The sequence below is a fragment of the Lepisma saccharinum genome, chromosome 2, assembly GCF_977018435.1.
Source record: "Lepisma saccharinum chromosome 2, izLepSacc3.1, whole genome shotgun sequence".
Lineage (NCBI taxonomy): Eukaryota > Metazoa > Arthropoda > Insecta > Zygentoma > Lepismatidae > Lepisma > Lepisma saccharinum.
This window is the reverse complement of record NC_139230.1, coordinates 204,353,942-204,378,862: the sequence shown is the minus strand read 5'-3', so window position 1 is coordinate 204,378,862 and position 24,921 is coordinate 204,353,942. Positions and strand designations below refer to the sequence as shown.

The 24,921-nt window shown below is 37.2% G+C and overlaps 1 protein-coding gene across 1 annotated transcript in view; it reads left to right on the top strand.

Moving 5' to 3' along the window:
• The window catches only part of LOC145984279 (uncharacterized), a 63,186-nt gene that overhangs the window by 32,197 nt on the left and 6,068 nt on the right, over positions 1-24,921 (top strand). The window contains exons 12-16 of the mRNA XM_083117915.1: positions 3,886-4,248; positions 6,906-7,127; positions 8,381-8,566; positions 9,640-9,823; positions 14,039-14,214. Coding sequence (XP_082974041.1) covers positions 3,886-4,248; positions 6,906-7,127; positions 8,381-8,566; positions 9,640-9,823; positions 14,039-14,214 — 1,131 coding nt within the window. The remainder of the gene's footprint in view (positions 1-3,885; positions 4,249-6,905; positions 7,128-8,380; positions 8,567-9,639; positions 9,824-14,038; positions 14,215-24,921) is intronic.

Sequence of the window (24,921 nt, the reverse complement as noted above, 5' to 3'; positions counted from 1 at the left end):
CCAATCAAGTTTTTGCACACCCATGTCCTCGAACCACATCTTGATAATGTCTGCTGATTGACATGGAGCATTGTCGTGCTGAAACAGGTATGGGCCAATACCGAATTGTTCCCACAATGTCGGTAGCACAGAATTGTCCAGAACTTTTTGGTATGCATTGGCATTCATATTTCCCCGAACTAAAACAAGTGTACCAAGACCATACCACGAAAAGTAGGACCACACCATGATGCTACCTCAGCCGAATTTCACTGTGGGTACGATACAGTCCTGTAAACATCGTTCACCAGGCATATGCCACACCCACACACGTCCATTGGACCACCACATCTGGTAGCGCGATTCATCACTCCATAGGGCAGATTTCCATTGTTCGAGAGTCCAATGGCGGCGTTCCTTGCACCACTGTAACCGACGGGTCGCATTGCTGGCTGTGATAGGGGGCTTATGAACTGCTGAGCGACCATGAAAACCAAGTGCGATGATCTCCCGGTGGACAGTACGATCACTTGCAGCACTGCTGGAAGCCGATCGAAACTCCTGTGCCACCATCTGTAACGACGCCTTCCGGTTTGACTTCACCGCACGTTTCAAGCATTGACAGTCACGATCTGTTAATATTTTTGGTTTACTGGGTCTGGGTCGGCATGTTATGATCCCCTCTCACTTTCACTTCACGATAACATCACTCACTGTCGACCGGGGTACCTGAAATTTGTTGGAAATCTCACGGGTCGAATGCCCAAACCTGTGGGTTCCAATGATCATCCCTTTTTCTGCCTCACTCAGTTCAAGTCGTCTGTCCATATTGACTGCTGTAGCTGGTATGAGTGTATTCCCAACCGGCAATGCCTTTTATAGGTTGTATGACGTACAGATGATCCCAAGCACTTTTTGAGGGGTGTCCGGTGACGAATGGCAACATAGTGTATATTCTCACTGGCAGTCATTCTGTTCTTTTCATCTCTTCTATCTTTGTCTACCTCTGTTAATTATGTCCATTGTGATTATGAAGATTGGCTCCCTGATGGTTTAATTGTAATTCTGTCGCCTTATAATCAAGGTGACCCATGTTTCACCCCCACATGGCACATTAGTTTGGACCTCACCTTAAACTGTCCCATCGTGATTAGCCTGTCTGAGTATAAAGTGCAGTTAAAAATAAATTAACTTTGATTATGAAGAGCAATAGGGGAAAGTGCATTCTCCCAATTTCATGCTTTAGTTCATTACTGATGACTGATAGTAATTCTATTTTTCCCACTGGGGTTTTAATTAGGTTTGAGCCGATACCACTACATCTTTAACGGCGTCCACAAAAATGCCGAGCAACACTTATCATGTAATCTAATTATCCCAGAAATTATGCAAAATTCAAACTTTATTTTTATTTTGCACCAATTTTGCATGAAAAACTCTATTTTGTGATTATATAGCATCTATTTTAATATTATGATGTAATTCTTGAATATTCTACAGCAAATTTCTTGGTAAATTGATATATATAATTGGAGAATATTTACTGTCTAATGTTGATCAATATTTTGAACAAATTTATTTATTGCAATTTTCAAGTATCGGTATCAGTGGGAATTTTGGCATATGTATCAGTTCAAACTGGTATTGGCTCAGACCTAGTTTTAATACAGCTTTGGTTGGACTATACGGCATACATTTTTAGAAGCGATATTGGGTGGGGCCACGCAGATCATGTTCTTGGCGACCAGCCAATGGCAGGAGTGCAATGTTGTACAGTTAGGAGACTGCAGCATGCAAGTTAAATGCGGTGTTTTGTATTTTTCTTACGCACAAGTAGTTTCATAATACTCGGTACTTTAAGGTTTATCATAAGATGGGGCACGACATTTTCAATCTGACTGTCCAAGTCCTATGAATTTCCATTGCCTACAGCCAGAGTTTTCATTCCTTGAAGAAACACTTAGAAACAACACGTCTCAACACACATACATTGACCCTTTCATTTTCCTTCTGTCTGTTTTTTTCGTTGCCACCGTGTTGATGCCGCTGAGTTGTGTCTTGGTAAAGCTATGAGTGTTAAATTTGGCTGAATATACACAATGACCCTTCACTGTCGTGGGCGTTCATGAGCATTGCGAGTCTGAGTTAGTTTGAGTTCATCATTTTCGTAGCAAGGGCAGTGTAAAATTATTTTACTCATATGCCACGAAGAACAGTTGTGAGAGGATTCAATTCAGCCCTTATTTATTGATTGATTTGATTTATTTTACTTTGCTTTTCTGTCACTTTTGGCTAATCGCAAAGATGAGGATGATGCAATTGATGAACACCTACAGACACCCATGCCAGGCTGGGATTCGAACTCGGGACCCCTGGCATCATAGTGCGCTGTGCAATACAGCCCTTATGTTCGATTGTTATGCAATAGTGTGTGTTCTGTGTGTTATTTAATAATGTCACTCTCGAAACCTAGTACTAGTAGGACAGGCACCAAGGGTAAAATAATACATTGACAAGACAGAAATCTTATTTTTAAAGTGTATTCTTACTTAAAGTAATTGGCGTAGGAAGAAGTGTGTGCTGAAAGTGTTTTCTCAGAGTCGAGAACTTACGGCTATAGCATGTGGTGTAGGTGAGCATATGGTGTTGCGTATTATAGAACGGTAAAATATCTACCACAGAAATTGGTGAACCTCTATTCAAATCTCTTGGGAAACATGCTAGATAACAGAAACTAGAGTGATGATGATGGCCTTGCAGTTCCTCTACAATAAATACCTTCAAACTTTTTTCAGGTATGAGTTTCTCTTATATGCTGCAGTGATATGATATTATAATCCTGTGTTCACTATATTATTTCACTGTACTCAAATATAATGTGCTTGCATTACATATAAAAAAGCTGAATATTGGACACAGCAAATTCTCTGTGTGTTCCTTCTGCTAGCAGTTAGTTTGGCAACAGCGCAATAGCACTGGCTGCGTATTGGCTGAACTCATGTCCCTTCTAAAAGCATATGCCGTATAGTATGTACTCTGCACTATCTCCTTTTCTCCTTTCTCTCGTAGTGCCTTTCAAATATTTTTAGCTGCCTCGTTGGCACAGTAAGTAGTCAAGCCAAAAGTGGCAGAAAAGCCAAAAATTCAAATACAATACAAGTCACTTTGTGTCCATGCTATCTTTATGCTTTATCTATATCTATGAATGTCGTAATTAAATCATTTTCATACAAGTAATGCCTTTTCTGTTATTGCTTCATGGTAAAAGTAAGATCTACTTTGTTCTGCCAATTCTTAAACCAAACTGCTTCTCTCTCATGTTCAACTCTATGTTGCCTCATTATCATTTCTAGTATTTTCCTATATGCCTTTCCTGAATGACACATTGGTGTACTTTTTACATTCTTTTCCCAACACCTCCATGACTATCACATAGAAAGTGTTGCCAGCTGCTATGGTAGAATGGTTAGCACAGCATGCTGTGATGCCAGGGGTCCTGGGTTCAAATTCCAGCCTGGGCATGGGTGTTCTTTGTGAATGTCCCTTTATCAATTTCATCATATCATCACTCATCCTCACTGTAGCAATTAGTCACAGAAAGTAGCAGAGAAGCGATGCTGAAAAACAAAAATCAAATGACACATACGTACATGGTGTCATGCTTCTCACTTCTTTCACTAAACATAATTCTGCTTTTAAATTCTATAAGTTTCATTCTGTTTATCATTGAAGAGTTTATTTGAAGGGATGTAAAATATGCCCTGACTTTTCCCCCAATATTTATATGCTAGAAATGTTACAAGAGTGTTGTTGAAAAGTATTATTTCAAGACTAAAAAAGAGCACTTTTTCTCATTCTGTATCAGATTTTAATTTCTATTAAAAATTTTATTTATAATCTTTGTAGGATTCAGAAATAGCAAGTATACTTTCTGAAAAAGTCTTGCTGCAACAACAAGCTAAGACTGCAGATGAAACTCTTGAAACTTTGAAATCAGAATTTTCGGAGAAGAGTTCATTGTGTGATCACTTAACCCAAGAACTGGATGAAAATAAGAAGACTTTAGAGGAAACATTGCAGTCAATTGAACAATTGAAACAACATAATTCAAATTTGACAGAAAAGTTGAAAGAAAAGCTCTCTACAATACAAACCCTGGAATCGTCAATGCAAGATGTTCAGAAGAAAATTCAGGATACACAAAGTCAAGTGCTACAAAACGAGAAAGATAGAGGAGAGATGGAACATAGGATTGAAAGCTTACAGAAGGTAAGTGTTGAGTATAGAGCTAAATGTGCATGTATGTTGCTGCTTTTATGAACAAAACTTTTTTATTGTAATCTCAGGTGTTGTAGGAGGTAAAGGCAACTGGAGTGTGGTTCTGATCACATCACCTCCTTTATGGCTGAGATGTGGAATTCATGGGGCTCTACTTCCACTTTTCCTATGTGCCATCGTGGCAATAGGGCCTTCCTGGTGGTTTAGTGGTAACGTTCCTGCCATGTAATGAAAGGGTCCCGGGTTCGTTAACCCAGTGGAGGCCCATAGTGGTTCAGATCCCACTTAAAACTGTAGGTCCAATCTCAATTAGCCTATCTGTGCATAAAGTGGACTTCAAAACTCAAACTCAAACTTCATAGCAATGGTGCAATGCACAGGGGTTAAGTTTTGAGATTTTTATCTTACATTTAGAAGTTTTACGACCTATTTACAGTTCCACTTTGAATACTGAATTAATTTTGTGCAAGTTATTATACTTCTTGTTTGTACAACTCTATGAACTTTGACTCAATTTATGTTAGATTTTGGGCTGAGATACACAGAAAATATCTGTTGGATTTCATTTACTGATACTGGTAGATACCTTTCTGGCATTTCACTGCAAAAATGCCACATGACACCTTCATATAGTCTAATTATCCTGGGAAGGGAGCAAAATTTGAATTTTCAATTTAATTTCCCCCAATATTGTGTAGGAAAACTGTGTTTTGTAATAACTTGAGAGTCTTATGTAATTCTTGAAAATTTTGAAACAAAACTCTGGTAAACTGATGCTCATAATTCTAGTCTGTTCAGAAAAAAGCACTGAAGTAAAAAAACAACAAAAAAACATGCAATTATACAGCAGACAGTTTTTAACGTTTATTCTTATAATAGCAAACATTACAGACAAGATATGCATGTTGGATTATCACTGTTTAGAATCTTTACACATGACTATGTATGGAAGATATCGGAAATTTGATATCATGATATATCATCAAGAAAATATCGTTGTAGACGATACGATATATTTTTTCTGTATTGTGATATCGGTGATATATCGCTGACACAATATATATCACCAAACTGTCGTGATGATATAATACCAACACGATATGTTCTATGTGATCAAAAGTGTCCAGGCACACCACAAAATGTGTGTTTATGATCTGAGGAACTCCCGGACTTTCAACGTAGTCAGGTGGTTGGGTGCCACTTGTGTAAGACGTCTTGCGTGAGATTTCTACCCTCCTAAACATCCCTAGGTCTGCTGTTTCTGATGTTATAGTGAAGTGGAAATGTGAAGGGATGTATACAACCCAAAAGCATGCAGGCCAACCTCCCATGCTGACCTCCAGAGACCGTCGAGTGTTGAAGAGAGTCGTACAGCATAATCATCAATCATCCATTGCCACCATCACACAGGAATTTTGAACTGCATCAGGATCTACTCCAAGCACCATGACTGTTTAGTTCGAGGTGCAGCAACTTTGTTTCCGTGGCCGAGCAGCCAAACATCACACAGGAAAATGCCAAACGCCACCTCGCGTGGTGCAAGGAGCATCAAAACTGGTCCATAGAATAGTAGAAACCCATTGTGTGGAGTGATAAATCATGGTACACAATGTGGCGATCCGATGGAAGGTGTGTGGGTGTGGCGATGCCTGGTGAACGACATCTACCAGCCTGTATAGTGCTGACAGTGAAATTCGGGGGTGGCAGGGATACAGTGTGGTCATGTTTCTCCTGGAGGTGGCTTTTCCCCCTTGTTGATTTACATGGCAATGTCACGGTACCAGCTTACGTTGACATTTTAACCGCTTTCATGCTGCCTACCGTCGCAGACCAGTTCGGGGATGGCCATTGTGTCTTTCAACACGACTGAGTAATGCAGGGCTTGTGGGGGAGTTGTTTGATGACAATGTCCCACTAATGGACTGGCCTGCACAGAGTCCCGATTTGAATCCCATAGCACATCTCTGGGATGTTTTGGAACGCCGACTTCATGCTAGACCACACCGACCGACATCGATACCTTTTCTCATTTCGGCGCTCCATGAGGAATGGGCTGCCATTCTCCAGGAAACCTTCCGCCACCTGATTGAAAATATGCCTGCGAGAGTGAAGGCTGTAATCAAGGCTAAGGGTGGGTCAACACCGTATTGACTGCCAGTGTTCCCGATGGAGGGTGACCCAAACTTGTACTTCATTTTCAGGTGGGTGTCCAGAAACTTCTGATCACATAGAGTATATCGCCAAAATATTGTGATGATACATTGCCAACACGATATATATCATCGACGTAGTTGATATTACGTGGATGATATATTTTTCAATATTGCAATACATCGTCTGGATGATATATCGCCCAACACTACAAATGACAAATATGAAATTGTACTTATAACATTTTCTTCAATTGACTCACTGTGACTTAGATGAAAACAACATAAAATCACATGTGTCTTTTGTTGAACACCCTAGAATTGGAGTGGAATATTCACCCACTAATATTAATCACTATTTTGAACAACTTTTAATTTTTAACAATTCTTAAGCATTGATATCTGTATCAGTGCGAATCGGCATCAGTGTGGGTTCAAAGTATTGGGTGAGCTCTAGTTGCATTTGTTTCGTGTATCTAAATGTGTGTTGTTTTGTAGGAATTGACCGAAACACACAGTGAAAAGCAGAAGGTAGAGGAAAGTCTCCACAATGCTCAAGATGAAATCCAAGTGCTAGGTGTCCAAAGAACATCACTCGAAACTGATGTCTTCAAGTTACAGAGTAGTCAAGCTGAACTTGAAGCCGAGAAGAAGTTAATTGAACAAAACTTAATTGAAGAAAAAGAGGCGAGGAAACAAGATGTTTCCAGTAGAAACAAGGTATTAGTTTGCTCTTAGTAATGGCATTAACAAGTGATATGTACAATTGCACATTTATGAGGAAGTTAAAACAAAATATAGTCAGAACCAAAAGTAAATTGTGCATACAAAGTTAAATTAAGGCTTACAGAATTTTTAAACTTTGTCATTTACAAAATGAGCTTTACATGAAATGATGAATGGACAAGATATATCTGAGTGTTGGTGAACTTCCTTCCTTATTAAGAATTTCTAAGCTCAATATAAAATTAGAGAAAATCAATTTTGTTTGGCTAGTTACAACACATCCTTGCTCATGACTGTACAAGTGAAGAAATTTATTTTTGAAAGATATTAAAAAATTATGCACCAGCAAGTGTTTGCATGACATATGTTTATTTATGTATAATGCATATTCTCAGGTATGAAGCAGATATGAACATATTTTGAAGTTTTGAGTATGCATAACTAACTGAAATTTTTAATTAATTTCAAAACTGGTATAGTGTTTTTACAATAGACTTCTGTGCTTCAGTAGTTTTTGTGAAAATTATTTTTGATACATGTTATCTTTACTGCATGTATATTTAATAGGGATGGGACGATATGAAATTTTGGCCGATACCGATAAAGTAACGATATAAAATTTACCAATAACCGATATTCTGCGGATCCGATATAAGATTAGAAATGGTCCTTGAAGAAGCTGAAAGGTTCATTGACCTCCTTAATAAATGTGTGTTTCAAGGTGACTGCAGTGCAAAGAAATTGCATATTTAGACATTTATTTTTTTAGAAAGTAGGGCATGGAGAATATCACTAAAAATATCAACAAAATGGCAGAATTTTGCACTATATTATCAGATATTTATCGATATATCGGATCGGTAAAATAATCGGTAATTTTACCGATACACCAATATGCTTATATCGGCTGATACTGATAGAGTACCGATTAGTTGGTCCCATCCCTAATATTTAATGTTCTTTTGTATATCATTATGAAAATACACACTAAACATTACATATTGCATGGTGTAAATAGTATGCTTATTCTCTACCACATGCTTGGCTTTAATTATGTACAAAATGTCTTCGCAGCCAAAACCAGGCACTTAGCTATGTTTCACATTTATCCAAGAAAAGTTGGACTTTTACAGGAATCTTCTGTGGCCTAGAGTAGCCTACAAGCAATGGCAATTTTATTTTTTATATTCATATAATTTTTTTGAATTAGCTATTAGTGTTGTACATTTGTTTCTTTTTCTTCTTAGAAAATCTCAGAACTTCAAGTGGCCAAAGAATTATTGATACAAAAACAAGTAGAATTGAACAATAAAATTACTTCTGCAGAAGAGAGTCTTCTCAAAGAGAAAGAGGACTTTGCAAAGCAGCTTTCAGATATGGAATCCCAGTTGAAGGAAGAGCGTTGTCAAAAGGAAAAACTTCATGATAGTCTGGTATGTATTTTTTTTTCTTAGAATAAATGTATTGACTACAATGGAACAGCAGTACCGCTATACCATTGGAGAGGCCCAAAGATTAGATGAAATTCATGATGGGAGACTTACGTAGGAACACCCATGTCCAGATCAGGACTCATACCCAGAATCTCTGGTGGCAAGATTGTGAGTCGACCACTCAAAATACTGTATTTCAGCACATAATTTTTCAGTCCAAAAATTGGTTTATAACCTTTTATCATGTACTCGTCGTATCAGTGAATGAAACCAGTGATAGCAGCACAGAACCTTCGGACACAGAAGATTAAATTTTGTAAGTTCGTACTTTGCAACACTAGTAAATTTTTTCAAGCGTAATATTTAGACTATAATACACAAATCAATAACAACTAATGTGTTAACTTATTTTTCAGACTGGAAAAATGTTTGCTAAACTGCCACGAAGAAATGATGTGCATAGATTTTGACCATATTCAATCTTATTATGTATTCATGAGAATTCCGTACCATCATAATCTTGCACCAAAGACAATTTAATAATAAATTATTTTTAAGTACTTGTAATACCGGCACTTTTTTTTCCCATGTAATGGTCACATCCCACATTTTTCGAAAAGAAATAGCATAAAATCTGCAACGATTATGCAATGAAATATGGTATTCACCTGAGGTGAATGGTGATCATCCATTGTAAATGATTATATTTTTTCTGGTTCAAGGTCAACATGAATCAAAACTTTTACAGCATGCTACGATGCCAGGGGTCCCAGGTTCAAATCCTTGTATGGGCATGAGTGTTCTTTGTGAGTGCCCCTTCATCAGTTTCATCATGTCATCACTCATCCTCATCATTGCGCTTAGCCAAAAGTGGCAAAAAAGTGATGCTAAATAATAAAAATCAAGTCATAAAATTTTTACAGGATGTGGAGCAGATTTGTAACATTTTCCTAGAAATCTGTGTACAAAGTAATTCGAACTGTACTAGAAATAATATTCATGTTAAATTTCTAGTTAAAATAGTTATTTATGAGTGTTCATTCAATATGCCTTGTTTTTTTTTTTTCTTGCAGACAGCTGAAGCAGGAACGAGGGCATCATTGGAAAGTGAATTGCTGCAGCTTCAGGCTCGGCATGAAATGGAAGTATCTAGGTTGACAGAAAATGTAGATACTATTAAAACTGATCTCCAGGTCAAGTCTAGAGAAGTAGAAGAACTTCAGCAAAAAGTTGATGAACTCAGTGGTGAAAAATTAGGTAACCTATTTCTATTAATATAATATTTATTATTGTAAATAACTGTCAGTATTCAGTCTTCTATTTCTGGGCTTGAAGACAGTGTTGATTGTTCATACATGAGCATAAAATAAAGGAAATTTTATGAATTGAATAAAATTAAGAACCACATGAGCATAGGTATAATAATAATAATAATAATAACAACAATATTGTTTACTAGAACTCAATGGTAATCACAACAATGGCCAGATACAGTACAATGTCCAATATTTCTACAATTAGTTCTCAACACATCATCCTTTGCCATGTCCTCTCTCTGGCTGGGTCATCATAGAAGTCAAGCCTCTCAATTTTTTCCTGGTCTTCCACCACTCCTCTCTTTCCACGGTGTTCCAATCTTGTCCTCTTCTCCTAACAAACACTGCTATCTGCTCTTTTCACCAACATCTTGGTCTCCCCCTTGGCCTTATTCTCACTTCTTGTGCATTGTAAGCTCTTACTTGTAGTCTTTCTGCATCCGTCTTCTTCATGTGTCCGAACCATCTCATCTGTGTCTGATCTATTCTGTCCGGAAGCTTCACCACCCCCACTGTCTGTTGGATCTCCTCATTCCTTATTCTATCTCTTCTAGTCTTCCCCAATATACTCCTTAAAAGTTTCATCTCCACTGCCTGCATTTCTTTTGTCTCTCTCTCATTGTCCAAGTCTCGGCTTCATACGTAATTGTTGGCACATGCATTAAATAGGTACATCCCTGTTCCATATCAATCTTTGAACGCTTTGATATAGTCCACTACCCATTTGTCCTCTTCTGTTTACCTCCTCATTTATTCTTCCACTTCTCTCAATTATGCTTCCTAGATATTTGAAGCTCTCCACTACCCTCAATTTTACTGTGTCTCATCTTTATTCTTCATTCATTTCTGGCTCTGTTTCTTTTTATTAGCAAGTCACTCTTTTCTGCACTGAATTGCATTCCTGCTCTTCCGATTTTCTCATTCCAACAACTGTACTACTACTTCCCTGTTTCCCCATATTACTAAGTCATCAGCAAACAACATGGCCTTCATCTCTTCCTCTCCTATCTTCTTCCTCACCTCTTCGTTAATTGCATCCATTGTAATTGTATTACCTATAAGAGTTTTTATCAGTCCACCACCACTTTTACTATTTAGTGAATTAAGGGAATTGTGTCTAGTCCTATATTTATGAACCTTGTAAGCAATAGCTCTCATGAAATAGTGACTATTAATCGTTGATGAGAGCATTTTATGTACAAATACACTTCTTAAATATGGTGTTAGTAAATTATGACATTCCAACCACTCCTCATTTTTAAATGTTGCATAATAATTTTGAGTTTTCATACACAGTAATCTGAAAATAGTTTCTGAATTTGATTCAGTTTTTTCTGTATGGCATTCATTGCCAGGTTCCACAATTCACTACCTTATTCTAGTGTTGGACGTACATTCTACTGTTGGATGTACAATTGTGACACAAAAATACCTGAAAGTTTCCATTGTGTTCGAAGAAGTCCATTTAAAAATATAAAACCTAGAACTTGTTAGCTTTTTTACAATTACTACAGAAATAAAAAAATGGAAACAAAAAATAAGGTGAAAGTAGCACTGCTCATTTATAGAATGTAAAGGTATTAGGGTGGATTCGACAAAAATAGTTAATTAGGGAAGTCGTGACAGGCCGTTAGATCAAAATATAGACAAATACCCGAAACCTCAATATTTTACAAAAGTATTAATTTTGAAGCGCTTGACGTCACCTCAGTCTCTCGCGAGAATCATAACTTATAAACGTTTACTAGAATGTCTAATAGTACTAAACGATGAACAATACCGCATATTTATGCATAGACGAATCTGCGACAAATCCACTTCTATCTGCCAAATTAGAAGTTAGACTTATATCGATAAATATCTCAAAATGAGCACAAACTTAGATCAATACAGTAGTTGCTTAGAAACAATAATCCCCTTTACGGTATTTAACCTATGTGTTCTCTTATAATCAGTTATTCAAGGGACATATTTAGCAACACTGGAAAAAACACAATTTACGATTATTTATTTCTTATACCTAGATGGCAAATTGCAGGTTAAATATAGAAGGCAATATTCGTAATGGTGACCGTTGGTCTAATTTGTTGTAACAACCTTCACGACGTAATTGGCTGTTATTCTCATTCAACAAATACAATAGATAAATTCAACACTGTAACAATAAATAAGAGACGTGCCAGCATCTTTTGTTTTCTTACCAATCGTTCAAGATTATTTTGATTATACAATTCCAATCAACAACAAACAATGTATATTGTCTCGAGGAAAAACAACATTCCTCCAATTCAATTATTCCTTTAGAATTTAATCTATAAATTTTCAATATTATGCATTCTACAGGAACATTTGCCCTAACCTTAATCATTAGTGATTTCGTGGCCTTTTATTTCTGAATATCAACATAAGTCAAAATTTGGTGCTCTTACAATAAAAGAGAGAATTGTCACGCTCGAATACAACGGACAAACAACTTGCGACGATCGTCTCTACTCGTATCAATAATCTGAAAGAAAAGGTTCTATTTGTGACACGTTGCTATCAATCTAACCGTTTAATGGTCAGCATAGCCAAAACGACAAATTTATGTGACTTTTAGAAAATGTCGCAGTTCGACACCTTTCACTAATCGCGACGCTCAACATTTATTCACGTCCAACAATCTATTTTCACGAAGAGATTCTAGAATGGCATTTTTAGAGTAGCAATCGAAACATATGTTACCTATATATTGTTATCTCTTCCAAAATAACTTCACTATTCCAATTTCACTTCACACACAAATTACCAAACAAAGTACATACCTCAAACAAGTGGTTGTTTCCAAGTCGCTGAATGTAATATCAATTCTGGGACAGCAAAACACATGCATTCCTTTCGTCAGCGTATTCTCCATGAAACCCTTCCTTCTTGCTGACTGGATAGTTCAATCTGGTTCTGGTAAATTGGGTTACCAAACTTCCAAACCGGGGAGTTCCAACTTCGCTACTCAAGTTGATCCCAACGTGACGTATCTCAACCAACACGTTCTCAGATTCCAAAACTTCACAGGTATTGTCTTCCCATGCAGCATTCAAATGTTCATTCTCGTAAAATTGGGTCACCACAGAAGATACTTTTAATTCTTCACAGTAGCAATCATCATTGCCATCTGTAGTTACTTCTCTCCTAATGTTTCTTTACGAAACGAGAACGTAATCCTACCTTATTCATAACTTCAGGCAGCAGTTTCGTCCAATTTGAATGGGTCAAGTCAAACACATGGCTAGGTGTGATTTCACAAACCAGTATTTTTCCTTCGTACTACCAGTATCTGTTGTAATAGTACATTCACTCGAAATATCACAACGTAGAAATCATTCCTTTCTTAACACCACCAAAAACTTCATGCTGATTGTAGAAGCTAAAACTGTAACTTGCGAAAGGGGAAAGTTCCTCCACGTCATGGTCAGTCAGCATGAATAGACACGTACACGGCAGTACTAGGTCACAAATACGAAGCGATGATCCAACCGTGTCTGAAGCATCCTGTGACTCAATGCGTTGTGTGTGCAACCAATTCACATAAGTGAGGAAGAGAGTTCGAGACCTCTAGTGACGTACTGAAGAGATGAGATGATATTGTGAGATTTTTATACGCGTCAAAAAAAATTGATAACAATTATTTATGCGAATTTATGCACGTAAGAAAAATGTCACAAGAACAATGCCAAAGTCAAAGTTAGAGTACTGGTAGATCTGCATTTTCTAAATATTTTTTGCTAGGGTTTTCTGTGGTACATCTTGCGTGAATACCAAAATCTAATGTAATATTCAGCCACATGCTGGGAAAGAAAACTAGACACCTGTTGACATCACCAGGAATTTTTTTTGTCTGTTATAGTGACAGTGAGGTGTAGCCAGGGCTGTGTAGAGCAGTCATAAGGATTCCAGAGAGTTGGATTTGCATCTTGGTCAAGCCTGCATGCTTTGCTAAGTTTTACTGCACAATTATCCTGTACTCAGTTCTCAGATTTGAATCCTGGTGTAGGTATGGGTGTTCTTTGTGAGCATTCCTTCATCAATTTTATCTAATCATATATTATGTAATATACTATTTCTATTATAATATAAAATATTTTAGTGCTGTTTATTACACACACTCTTTGTTTTTCAGCACTTGTTGCTCAATTGGAGGCAAACCAAGCAGAACAGCAGTCACTTCTGGAAAGGTGTTTGTCGAGCAAGTCAGAAAACGAACGCTTGTGCAATATAACAGCTGAGTTGCGAAGACGTCTGGAAGAAAGTCAGGCTGCACTTCATGAACTTGGACGTGAGAATCAATCACATCAGGTAATTGCATGCCTCACCCTTGCATACATACATACACTAGACGTGAATTGTGACAAAACTGACACTAAAGTTACAAGTAGGGATGGGACAGTTTAGTCGGTATGGTACCCTATTGGTATTGGCTGATATAGGCATATTGGTGTATCAGTTTATTGGTGAAATTACTGATAATTTTACCGATCCAATATATATAAATATCTTAGAATTTAGTGCAATATTATGCCATTTTGTTATATTTTTTATAGATATAAACCTATATTTTCCAGTCTGTACTTTTTTAAAGTAAATGTTTAAATAACCAGCTTCTTTTGCATTGTAAAGCTTAGTTCATCTGGTTACATATATTTATTAAAGAGGTCAGTGAACCATTTGGAATTTTATATCGGATCAGTAGACCATCGATTATCAGAATCAGTAAATTTTATATTGGTACTTTATTGGTAACTGCCAAAATATCATATCGGTCCATCCATAAAGAAGAATTTTGTCAGAAAAATCATAGTCATAATTGTCCTTTTAATAATATTTTTTTATTTCCCCAAATATGGCATACAAGAATGCAGGAGTTTTGTAATGAATCTCTTGGTTTTCAGTTCCCAGCCAGGAGAAATTGATCCTACTTTAAGTTGTAGGTCCAGTCCCAGTTGGCCTAATTATGCAATGTGGAAATTATATTATCATTTTCAATTCCCAGACTTGCTATGAAACAGGAGAGGTGCTGATTGCACCACTTCTCTCCTGATCATTTATCAAAGTTTTCAATGCACTATAAGTGGTTAGCACAGAACACTATGATGCCAGGGGTCCCAGGTTCGAATCCCACCCTGGTCATGGGTGTTCTTTCTAAGTGTCCTTTCATCAATTTCATTCAATCATTTATTTATTTATCACCTATAACAGAGCTCTGGCTCCAATTACAATAGGTGTACATAAGGAAATGACAATTCATAAATGCCAATTATAACAATACAATACAACAGAAGAAGAAAGGAAACATAACTACACTAATAATTGTGTAAAGAATATAATACAGATTTTATACAGTGCATGAATCAAAGATTCCTAGGAGACTGTAACACCATTTATCCTGGTAGTTATACAGCCTGTTATGCAAAGGATGCATGTTGTGAGAAGGAAAATAGAACATGAAAACGTTTTCAGAAAAAATGGATTTAAAATAATGTTACTTTCTTTCAATTGTGCACAGTCGTTGCTCTTCCAGGAAATTCTTACAATTCTAGTTCGTGAGAAACACGTTTGCACTGAGACCTATGGAAAGGAAAACAATCTCTCGCTTATTGCAAGCGAAACTCGAAGAATCTTGACACCAGTCACACTGGCGCCAGCAAAAGTCAGGAGATAATCGGGCAGAATGAATGTTGGATTTTATACGGGTCTACTGGAGCATTGTCTGTTACAAGAAGAACTGGGAAGATAAGATCTCTCGAGAGAAACAACACAACCTTTCTAGGCACCAGACAAAAAAAAAAAAGTGGGGCTGTAAATTTTGTTCTGGTTCGGCTGTGTAAAATACATCGTGAAGAAAAGTCACATTTTGTTTCCTTCAACCAACTTCATAGTCACCCCCCCCCCCATTCAAGGGAGCAGTTCAAACTCCTTCCTCAGCCTGCATTGTAATCCAGCCTGAAAAAAGAAACATGCAACTTGCGATCTGTTTTCGCTAGAGTTGCAAAAAAGCTGGCTTTTTTGAATGGACTTTTTTTTTTAGATAAAAAGCCAGCTTTATTGGGGAAAAAATGGAAATTTTGACTTTTTACCAAATACAGCTAACCTATTTCACTTGAAGTACTGTTATGAGTTTATAGGTTTGTAGTGACATATTTTACAACTAGCTAAAAAAAATTACATCATGTAGCAGCCAAAAGACAGATATTGGCTAATACCAGTGGACACATATTGCATAGTGGTTCAGATACAATTTTAACCCAAAGCTAACCAGTGAGTTGGGGGGGGGGGGGCTTTGTAGGCCCACCACCTCTATTTTTTAGATTTTTCAACTCTTTGAAAATAATAAATTACATTGTTTCCTAGGATGTTCCCAATTTTTCTTTATTATTTTTGTTCATAAAAACATAAATGTAATGTAATTAGGAGGCAAAATGCACTTGGTGGACATATCAGTCGCCATCTTTGAATGTGTCTCATTCGAGAAACTCATGCCAGTGACAGTGTATAATTGGTTAGTAATGATAGTAATTATTGTAATTGTTATATTTAATAAACAAAGACACTTCTGCAAACTAAAAAGCATTAATAAAAATTATTATGGATTTTGTGAGTTTCAGTGAATGATAAAATATAGCCTATGTGAGACACATGCAATAATTGGTTATTATTTTTTATTAATGATAGTAATTTTTGTAATTATTATAATTAATAAATAACAGCTTATGTAATCATCAGAGGAAGCAGTGATTCAATAATAAAATGGTTTCTTGAATTTTAGTGATAAAAAAGTGTGGGCCTGTGAGTAACCCCCGGTATGTAATTTTCTCGTACGGCATGGGTAAGCTAGGGTAAAAACTGAACATGTAGTCCTGATGAGCATATCTGACCATGAAATGAACTTAAAACAACCTTTTGCATGTTTGTGTCTCAATATAAATGTTGATGTCATAAAATATGAAACAAATGTTAATATCAAAATATTCAATGTTTCGGGACAATTAAAAATCTTTACTGTTCACAACACACATGCAGAAGTATATGTATTACGTGAATGTGTGTATATATCCTGTTTAACGGAGCTTTCAGACGGAAGAGACACGTGGCTCTTGGAAACCAACCCTTAGAAGTAAATGTAAATGTTTCGAACCGAAGCAACATAAGCTGCAAGTGTCGCTTGTCACTTGACCTATACCTTTTTCTCAGGGAACTTTCAGACCGAAAGTCGGTCTTGTTTGTGCATGTGTGGTGAATGCTTCCTTATAGACTGAAGGGGCCCATGTCGCTTGCCACTTCAATGTTACACTCCCACTGTAATGTGTTGCTTCAGTCTGAATGTTCTCTATAATTAACAAAATTGTTAGTTACTTCATAAGAGATTAAGATTTAATTTAGCCTCTAAATTACAGATAACAAATTGCAAGTACTGTCAGAAAAAATGCTGGCGTTTTGATAGAAGGTTCCTTTCATAATCATGAATGGGCCTCTGGAGTGGCATAAAGTAATGCTGTTGCCTTGTAATAACAGGGTGGCGACAGACCTGGAAAACCGGGAAAAGTCAGGGAATTTGAGGTGTCAAAAAAAGTCAGGGAAATGTCAGGGAATTTCTTCTTCATTGACTTTTTTTTATTTATTTATTTAAAGATATCGTTATGGAACTCTGCACGGGAACAGGAAATGTCGTTCGAAAGTTTCGGCCTCAAATTTTAGGCCCCTTTTATGCACAACACAACCATGGTGCCAGAAACCAGTGATGGCAGACAGACAGACAGACAGACAGACAGAGAGAGAGAGATATATATAGATATAGATAGATAGATAGATAGATAGATAGATTTCTCTCGCACGGGCTTCTCGGCGGGAATTTTAAATTCGTACACTCTTTGGAGGAAAATCATTATTACTCTGGCACTATGGGAGCAATCTACTTCGGATAACTTTTGTTTTGCAGCTAAAACATCAGCGCATGCAATCGTGTGCAACTTAGAATGCCGAACCGAGGAAGGGGGTTTGGGGGGCGCGACCTCCGAATTTCAATGGAAAAAGACAAAAATCTGGAGTTTGCCCCCTCTTCTCCCACTATTTTGGAGAGAAGGCGTGAACTTTATTATACCTTTCAAAGAATGGACATTTCTGAAGAGAATGAAACATGTTTAATGTTCTTTGGTGCCATACAAGTTGAATAAGCCAAAATGTGATTTTTTTTTTACGAAAAATAAGTAATTTGCAATTTTGGAGGAAAATTGTTATAACTCGGGCACTATGGGAGCAATCTACTTCGGATAAGTTTTGTTTTTCAGCTTAGACATCAGAGCATGCAACCGTGTACAATTCAGAATGCCGAACCGAGGAAGGGGGTTTGGGGGGCACGACCTCCGAATTGCAATGAAAAAAAAAACAAAAATGTGGAGTTTGCCCCCTCTTCTCCCACTATTTTGGGGAGAAGGCGCGAACTTTAATATTCTATTCATAGATTGGACATTTCTCAAGAGAATGAAACATGTTTTATGTTCTTGGGTGCCATACAAGTTGAGTAAAAAGCCAAAATATGATTTTTTTTACGAAAAATAGGTAATTTCCATTTTTGGAGGAAAATTGTTATAACTCGGGCACTATGGGAGCAATCTAGCCTACTTCGGATAAGTTTTGTTTTTCAGCTTATACATCAGAGCATGCAACCGTCTACAATTCAGAACGCCGAACCGAGGAAGGGGGTTTGGGAGGCACGACCTCCGAATTCCAATGGAAAAAAACACAAAAACCGGGGGAGTAAAGGTTAAGCCTCTAAATATTACATGAAAATTTCATTGAATTATCATTTTTTCTTGTCCATATGGGAGTAGTAAGGGGACTTGTCAACAGTTGGAGGGGATAAGAGTGGGTGGCGCCGTCCGATAGTTGTCCGACGTCGTAGTAAAGCATTTTGTTGGGCAAACTGAAGGAACATGGAAACAAATAGGGTCCATTGATACATACGATTTTTGTCGAATATCGCCACCCGACAAAGTATCTCACTACAATATGCGACAGAAATTGCATGGACTGCAACATCCAACAAAAATCGCATGCATAAACAAGAAGAGCTTTAAACTGCAAATATGCTGTTGGAATTTTATTACTCTTCTGGCTCACTTCACCTTATTTAATGTAGCAGTTCTTACGAAGGTTTTCTTTCATGATCCTGACGTATTACTGGTTTCACACAAGTTAACATACATTTACAATGACATTGCGCTATTCTTAGATATCAAGAAGAATCCAACCAAACGGGATATATATTGAATACTATCACGAAAAGTGGATCATAAAACTGCATTGGTGAACGTTATAAAAATTGGCAAGTGCATGCTCCCAACCTCAAATTTACTGCAACACTATTATTGCAATGAAATTAATGCCACTCTCTGTCCTTTCTGTTTAAACTTGTGAGAGATGGTCATTAATCTCTCATTGAGTAAGGTTAATGTCCAATATTATGAAATAAAATACTAATAATAAATACGTAAATATTTTAATTTACTCGAATCATTCAATCATAAAAGCAAATCACTTTCTTCAAGAATTGACTTTTCTCTGTCAGCCCTGCTACATTTTCACTTTCCATCTACTGATTTATACGAGGGGTGGCCAGAAAGTAATTTCCGATTAGTAGGGACATTGATTTTTCGCAAACGCCAAAACCGTGCAAAATGGTAATTGCTGCGAAGTTATGTTTAGGAATGGGCAGTGATGTCTGGACACATTTTTTGCCCGTTTGAAATATCGAAATAATGCGAATTGTTGACGGTTTTAGCGATTTCTTTAAAGAAATGTCCTAAAACAACGAAAAAATTCATGAAATCCAACATTCTTGTCTTTTCTAGGACATGTTTGTGTACATAGAACATGCAAGTTTTCCAACATTTTACTCAAGAGTAAACTATAGGGTTATACGTACATGGAATAATTCCGACAGCCACATTAAATCATGTATTTTCCATGATTTTTTCAACTTCTATCAAAACCATTTGCACCACAGAGCAAAGTGGCAGGGTTGTAACAGGAGATCGAGTGCATATCTACCATCACATGGGAGCCAATACTTCGTATTTTTCGCACGTCGACTGAGTAATAATGGAGCTCAGTCATTACGGCGTCTGACTACTATGCGAGAGACCCGGGGTCGATCCCCTGCGGGTGAGAACCGGGATGTTTTCCACCTATTCAAACTGCTCTGGCACCCACCCTGCATCAATGAAGCTGGTACCTTGAAGAAACTTTGAGGGATAAAGGTAGTCAGGAGCCTGGTGCTGATCACATTACCCCCACCTTCGGCCGTGATCAAGAAAGTGTGGGGCCCTAACTCCACACCCCTATACACCTTCATGGAAAAGTGCAGGGGAGCACTTTACTTTTACTTCCTCAAAAATCTGTTCCAACATATCAAACTCTCACGAAAATACGTAGACCATGTGACCTACAATTTAAAATAATAGTTTAAAAGCACAATGGAGTATTAAGTTTCGCTATATTTGGCAGATAAATGTTCTAAAACAAAAACGCGAATTTTGGGAAATGTAACACTAACAAGTCAAAAAAGAAAATGCCAATTTTTGGTGCCATAATATATCGGTATCTGTCACGTAAGATTGATTGATTTTAATTTTTTGGGTGCGTCGCCACTTATGGTCATTATGCACCCTTCAATATATATGGGGAAAATTCCATTATCTAAAATCCTGACCTTAAAATTAAAAAAGGGGGGTATGGAAAATAACTCTCCCAAAATAACTTTCAAGATATCAAACTCTCACTAAGAGGCGTAAGCCATGTGACGTACAATTTGAAACAGTAGTTTAAGAACACCATGAAGGTATAATTTCAGATATTTGCCAGAAAATGCACTAAAATGAAAATGTGAATTTTGAGAAAAATAACACCGTATAGTAAAGAATAAAAAATAAGAAAATACACCAATTTGAAAAAAAATAACAAAATATCAAAGTCCCTACCGATTAGGCAAAAATAAAACAAGAATATCAGTTGTAATTTATTGCATTAGTAACAGTGAGTCCTAACCTAATTTTCGGCATAATCACCACCGTTGTTCTGGCATTTGTCGTAGCATGGCACTAAATCTTGTATGCCCATGGTATATGTGTCTGACAGCAAAGACTGGAACTAGCTGTCAAATCCTTGCCCTGCCAGAAACCTCTTCAGTTAAACAAAGAGATGAAAGTCGGTAAAGGCCAGGGCTGTACAGGGAGTGGTCCAAGATCTCTCACCTGAAGTGATGCAAAGGGCCCGTGGGTACTCAGCTGTATGGGGTTGTGCACATTCGATTGGCCTTCCGTGAATTGTCTGCACCATTGTCTGACCATACTATCACTCACATTGTCTGCACACCTCACACGATTGCTGGTGCAATCTTTAACCTAGAACTGTCCTAAAATGGCTGCATTGCAACTGTACCGGATTACAACTACATGCCACTTCTTCCTGCCTGCATGTGTGTGTGTGTCGCTCTCCGACCACTAGTGCTGCATATAGGCACCATTGGAGCTTTTTTTCAGGATGCCTCTCGTATATGAACTTTCAGAAGCTTTTATTATTAGAGTGTTTCTGTTTTAATGTGTGGTTAGCTAAATCAGGTACCTATACAATGCAATTATATAAATTCCTTGCGTTAAATTTCTAATACCTACATACCCTTGTCGTCAGCATTAATGGTATAACTGCATGTTGTCAGTTTCACAGTACTTCACTTGGATATACTGTACTGAAGCAGAAATCCCATTGATAATGTAAGGAACTAAGACACTTTATTTTGTTCGATTCAATTGTTTCACGTATATGCAAGAGTTAAGTTGTTTGCTTTACAGAGAAGAGAGCTTTATGCATTGAAAAATGAGTCCGCACTCAAGGGTCTTGCAAGCAGAAGGTTCCAAACCTCAGTGGAAATATCAACATATAATATCGAGACTGTATAAGGAGACTGATAAATTACAAATTGTACAGGGTGTCTATAAAGTCACTTAACATTTCTGCATGAACAGGATTTATGGTGAAAAATACAATATGTACTGAAACATATATCACAGTAGGACACAAAATCAGTATAACTCAATGTGACCACCCCTCAAGTCTAGGCACATATGCCAACAATCCACCACAGCCCAAAACACCTTCTCCAAACATAGCTGGTGTAATCTGAGCAACTGGGGCCGTAATGCATTGTTTCAACTGGGCTATGCTGTAAATCCTCGCCCCATACACCTTAGACTTGATAAACCCTCAAATGTAAAAGTCTAATGGGGTCAGATCGAGGGGGGGGGGGGGCAACTCCCCGTTGCGAGACACGACCAATCCATCTACCGGTGAAAACGTCATTTCGGTGATCACAAACTATGATGGCATCCCATCCTGTTGGTGCATAGTAAGAAGCTTGGTGTGCCCCAATCCACCGTGCTATGAGCCATAGTTGGTAGATGCTGGGATTATGGATACTGAGTCGCGTGGTCGATGCGGTGGGGCTACGTGTGATCGCGTCCTGTACATTTTCCACAATTTGTGGTGTTATGGCTGGCCTACCAGGACGTTCTTCATCCTCAACACTACCTATTCACTTGAATTTGTTGACCAGGTTTTTAATAGCCAGCCTGGTGGGGCCTGGTTTTCTGAATTTCCGAGTGAAGTCCGTCCGCACCTGTTCATACATCATTCCAAACAATGGCTATTCTCTCTTCTATAGAGTACATTTTATCAGATCACTTGGAAAAAAGAAAAGATTTGTCATTAGTTCATTGAAATGTTAAGTGACTTTATAGACACCCTGTATTTCTTAGTCAATCACTCTTCACTCTTATCTCATTCAGTCGTAACTTTAAAAATAATCAAGTATTTTATTTTAAACTTACTGCGTATGACAGAATTCCGTAATCCTTCCCTAGGTTGTGAATTGTAATAATTTTCCAAATTCACTATTTTGCAGTTTGAATTAATATCATAGAGAAGAGAGAAATTAAGTCAATTTCATAGAAGCTAATATTGGTACTTAACACAACCATACGTGGATCTGTATGAGTTTATTATTTCCATTTGCAAAAACATCGATTTAGTTTCGTTTGAAATTGTCAGGGGAAAATGTAAATTTTGTCCTGGAAAACCTGGAAAAGTCAGGGAATTTCATTTCTGCTTGTTTGTAGCCACCCTGAATAAGAAGGGGTCTGAGGTTCAATCCTCAGTGGAGGCAGAATGCTTCAGATCTCATTTCAAACTGTAGGTCCAGTCCAGATTCTTAAATAGATTTTTTTTTTTTTTGCCATTTGGAGCCAGTCTTATTTGCTTCTGATTCAGTTTTAGTGCCAGTGTTTTTCAACCGCTGGTCTGGAAAAGGTCTGTTGCACCCAGGGTTGACGACTAATTTAAATCTAATTTTATATTTGACAGCAAGTCTATACATAACTGAACTATGATTATACCATAGTTGATATATTAATATTAATGGAGGGGTGCATATTAATTTCAATATAAACTTTAAACATCAGAAATGTATTTATTAGTGAAATTATTGGGATCAGGGCATCGACTTGTAAGAAATAAATTTACTGGGCTGTGGTCTCGCAAAGGTTGAGAACCACTGCAACAAGCAGCCAAGGTACATCACTAGTTGCTCTGTGACCAGGTTTAGAGGCCATTTAACCAAATTATACATGATGTACTGGAAAGCCAGAATACAAATATATTTTACTGAACACAAAATTTATTGTAAAGAGATTTGATACTAGATTTTCAAAAGTTATAGCAGTATTTTATTTATTGCTTCATGTACGTGTTTGTAAAACAAATTCAAACATTGAAAATCATATCATACTACCTAGGTTATTAGGTTCCATTAAAAACACATACAAAACTACTCTAGTTATATAAATATGTTTATACTACATCGAGGTGGTAGATCAGCATTTGCTGAACCTCGCCCCAGAATAAAGACTATTGAATTGAATTGAATATATTTAATAAGCCTACCGAAATATGAAGATAACACTTGGAAAGAACCGCCCATTCAAAAAAGCCAACTTTCTTGAAAACACTGCTTATGTCTAGCTACGAATTTTATATTGTAAATTGTATTTTATATTTAGAAATGAGTGTCTATTTTACAGCAGGGAGATAAACGAAAACCATGGAACAGGAAAAATACTGCCAACTCCTGAATTTTCATTGATTTGAGGGAGTTTCCCCAAAAAAGCAGGTTTTTTTCCGACCACTTCCAACTCTAGTTTTCACCCAATGCATATTCTAGGACACATTAAACAGCATCGCAGTCGATAATCATTCGGGTTCGGAATTGGATTTCACGTTAAACTGTATATTTTGTCCCAATTAGCCCATCAGCATAAAATGAACTCAAAACAAGCATTATGAAACCTGCGCATTTTCAGATATCAAAATGGGAGATCGTTATTTACTCTCACGTTAATCGACGATTTAATGTTGGATTTAGGAGTATTCTCGATGTCAAACATCCGCTCCTCCAAACGTTTTCCTCTTGAATAATGTTTCTTTAAATCAGTCTCAGCGTCCATTCCTACATTGAGCACTTTTTTTTCTCCCACATGAATGGTTCTGAAGAAAAGTGGCGATTATATTGTGTGCATTTCCTTCCAACACGCTCCGATTGTTCAGGAAGTTTTTTCTTGTCAGATGCAAAATAAAATTTGCAGTTTTGCTTATCAGAATGTGCAGAACATGAAGTTGTTTTAACTCTTGTTTTTCTATATGGAGATCGAATTTCGTTATCTTCAAATCAAAACAGCTTTGCGAGATTCAAAACAATGACTTTTTGCTTCACGCTGGATGAGTCATTGCTGTTATCTGCAAGTGACAGCTTTGCAGACGCTAGACAAAACACCGGTGCCAGCTGCAGTGTAAAAACAAGGAGACAGGCTGGAAGTTTGAGCCTATGTGGCTTTGATTATCTCTAACAGTTTCACTATTTTATGAAGTGTTACAGGGAACAAGGAATGCATTTTGAATGAA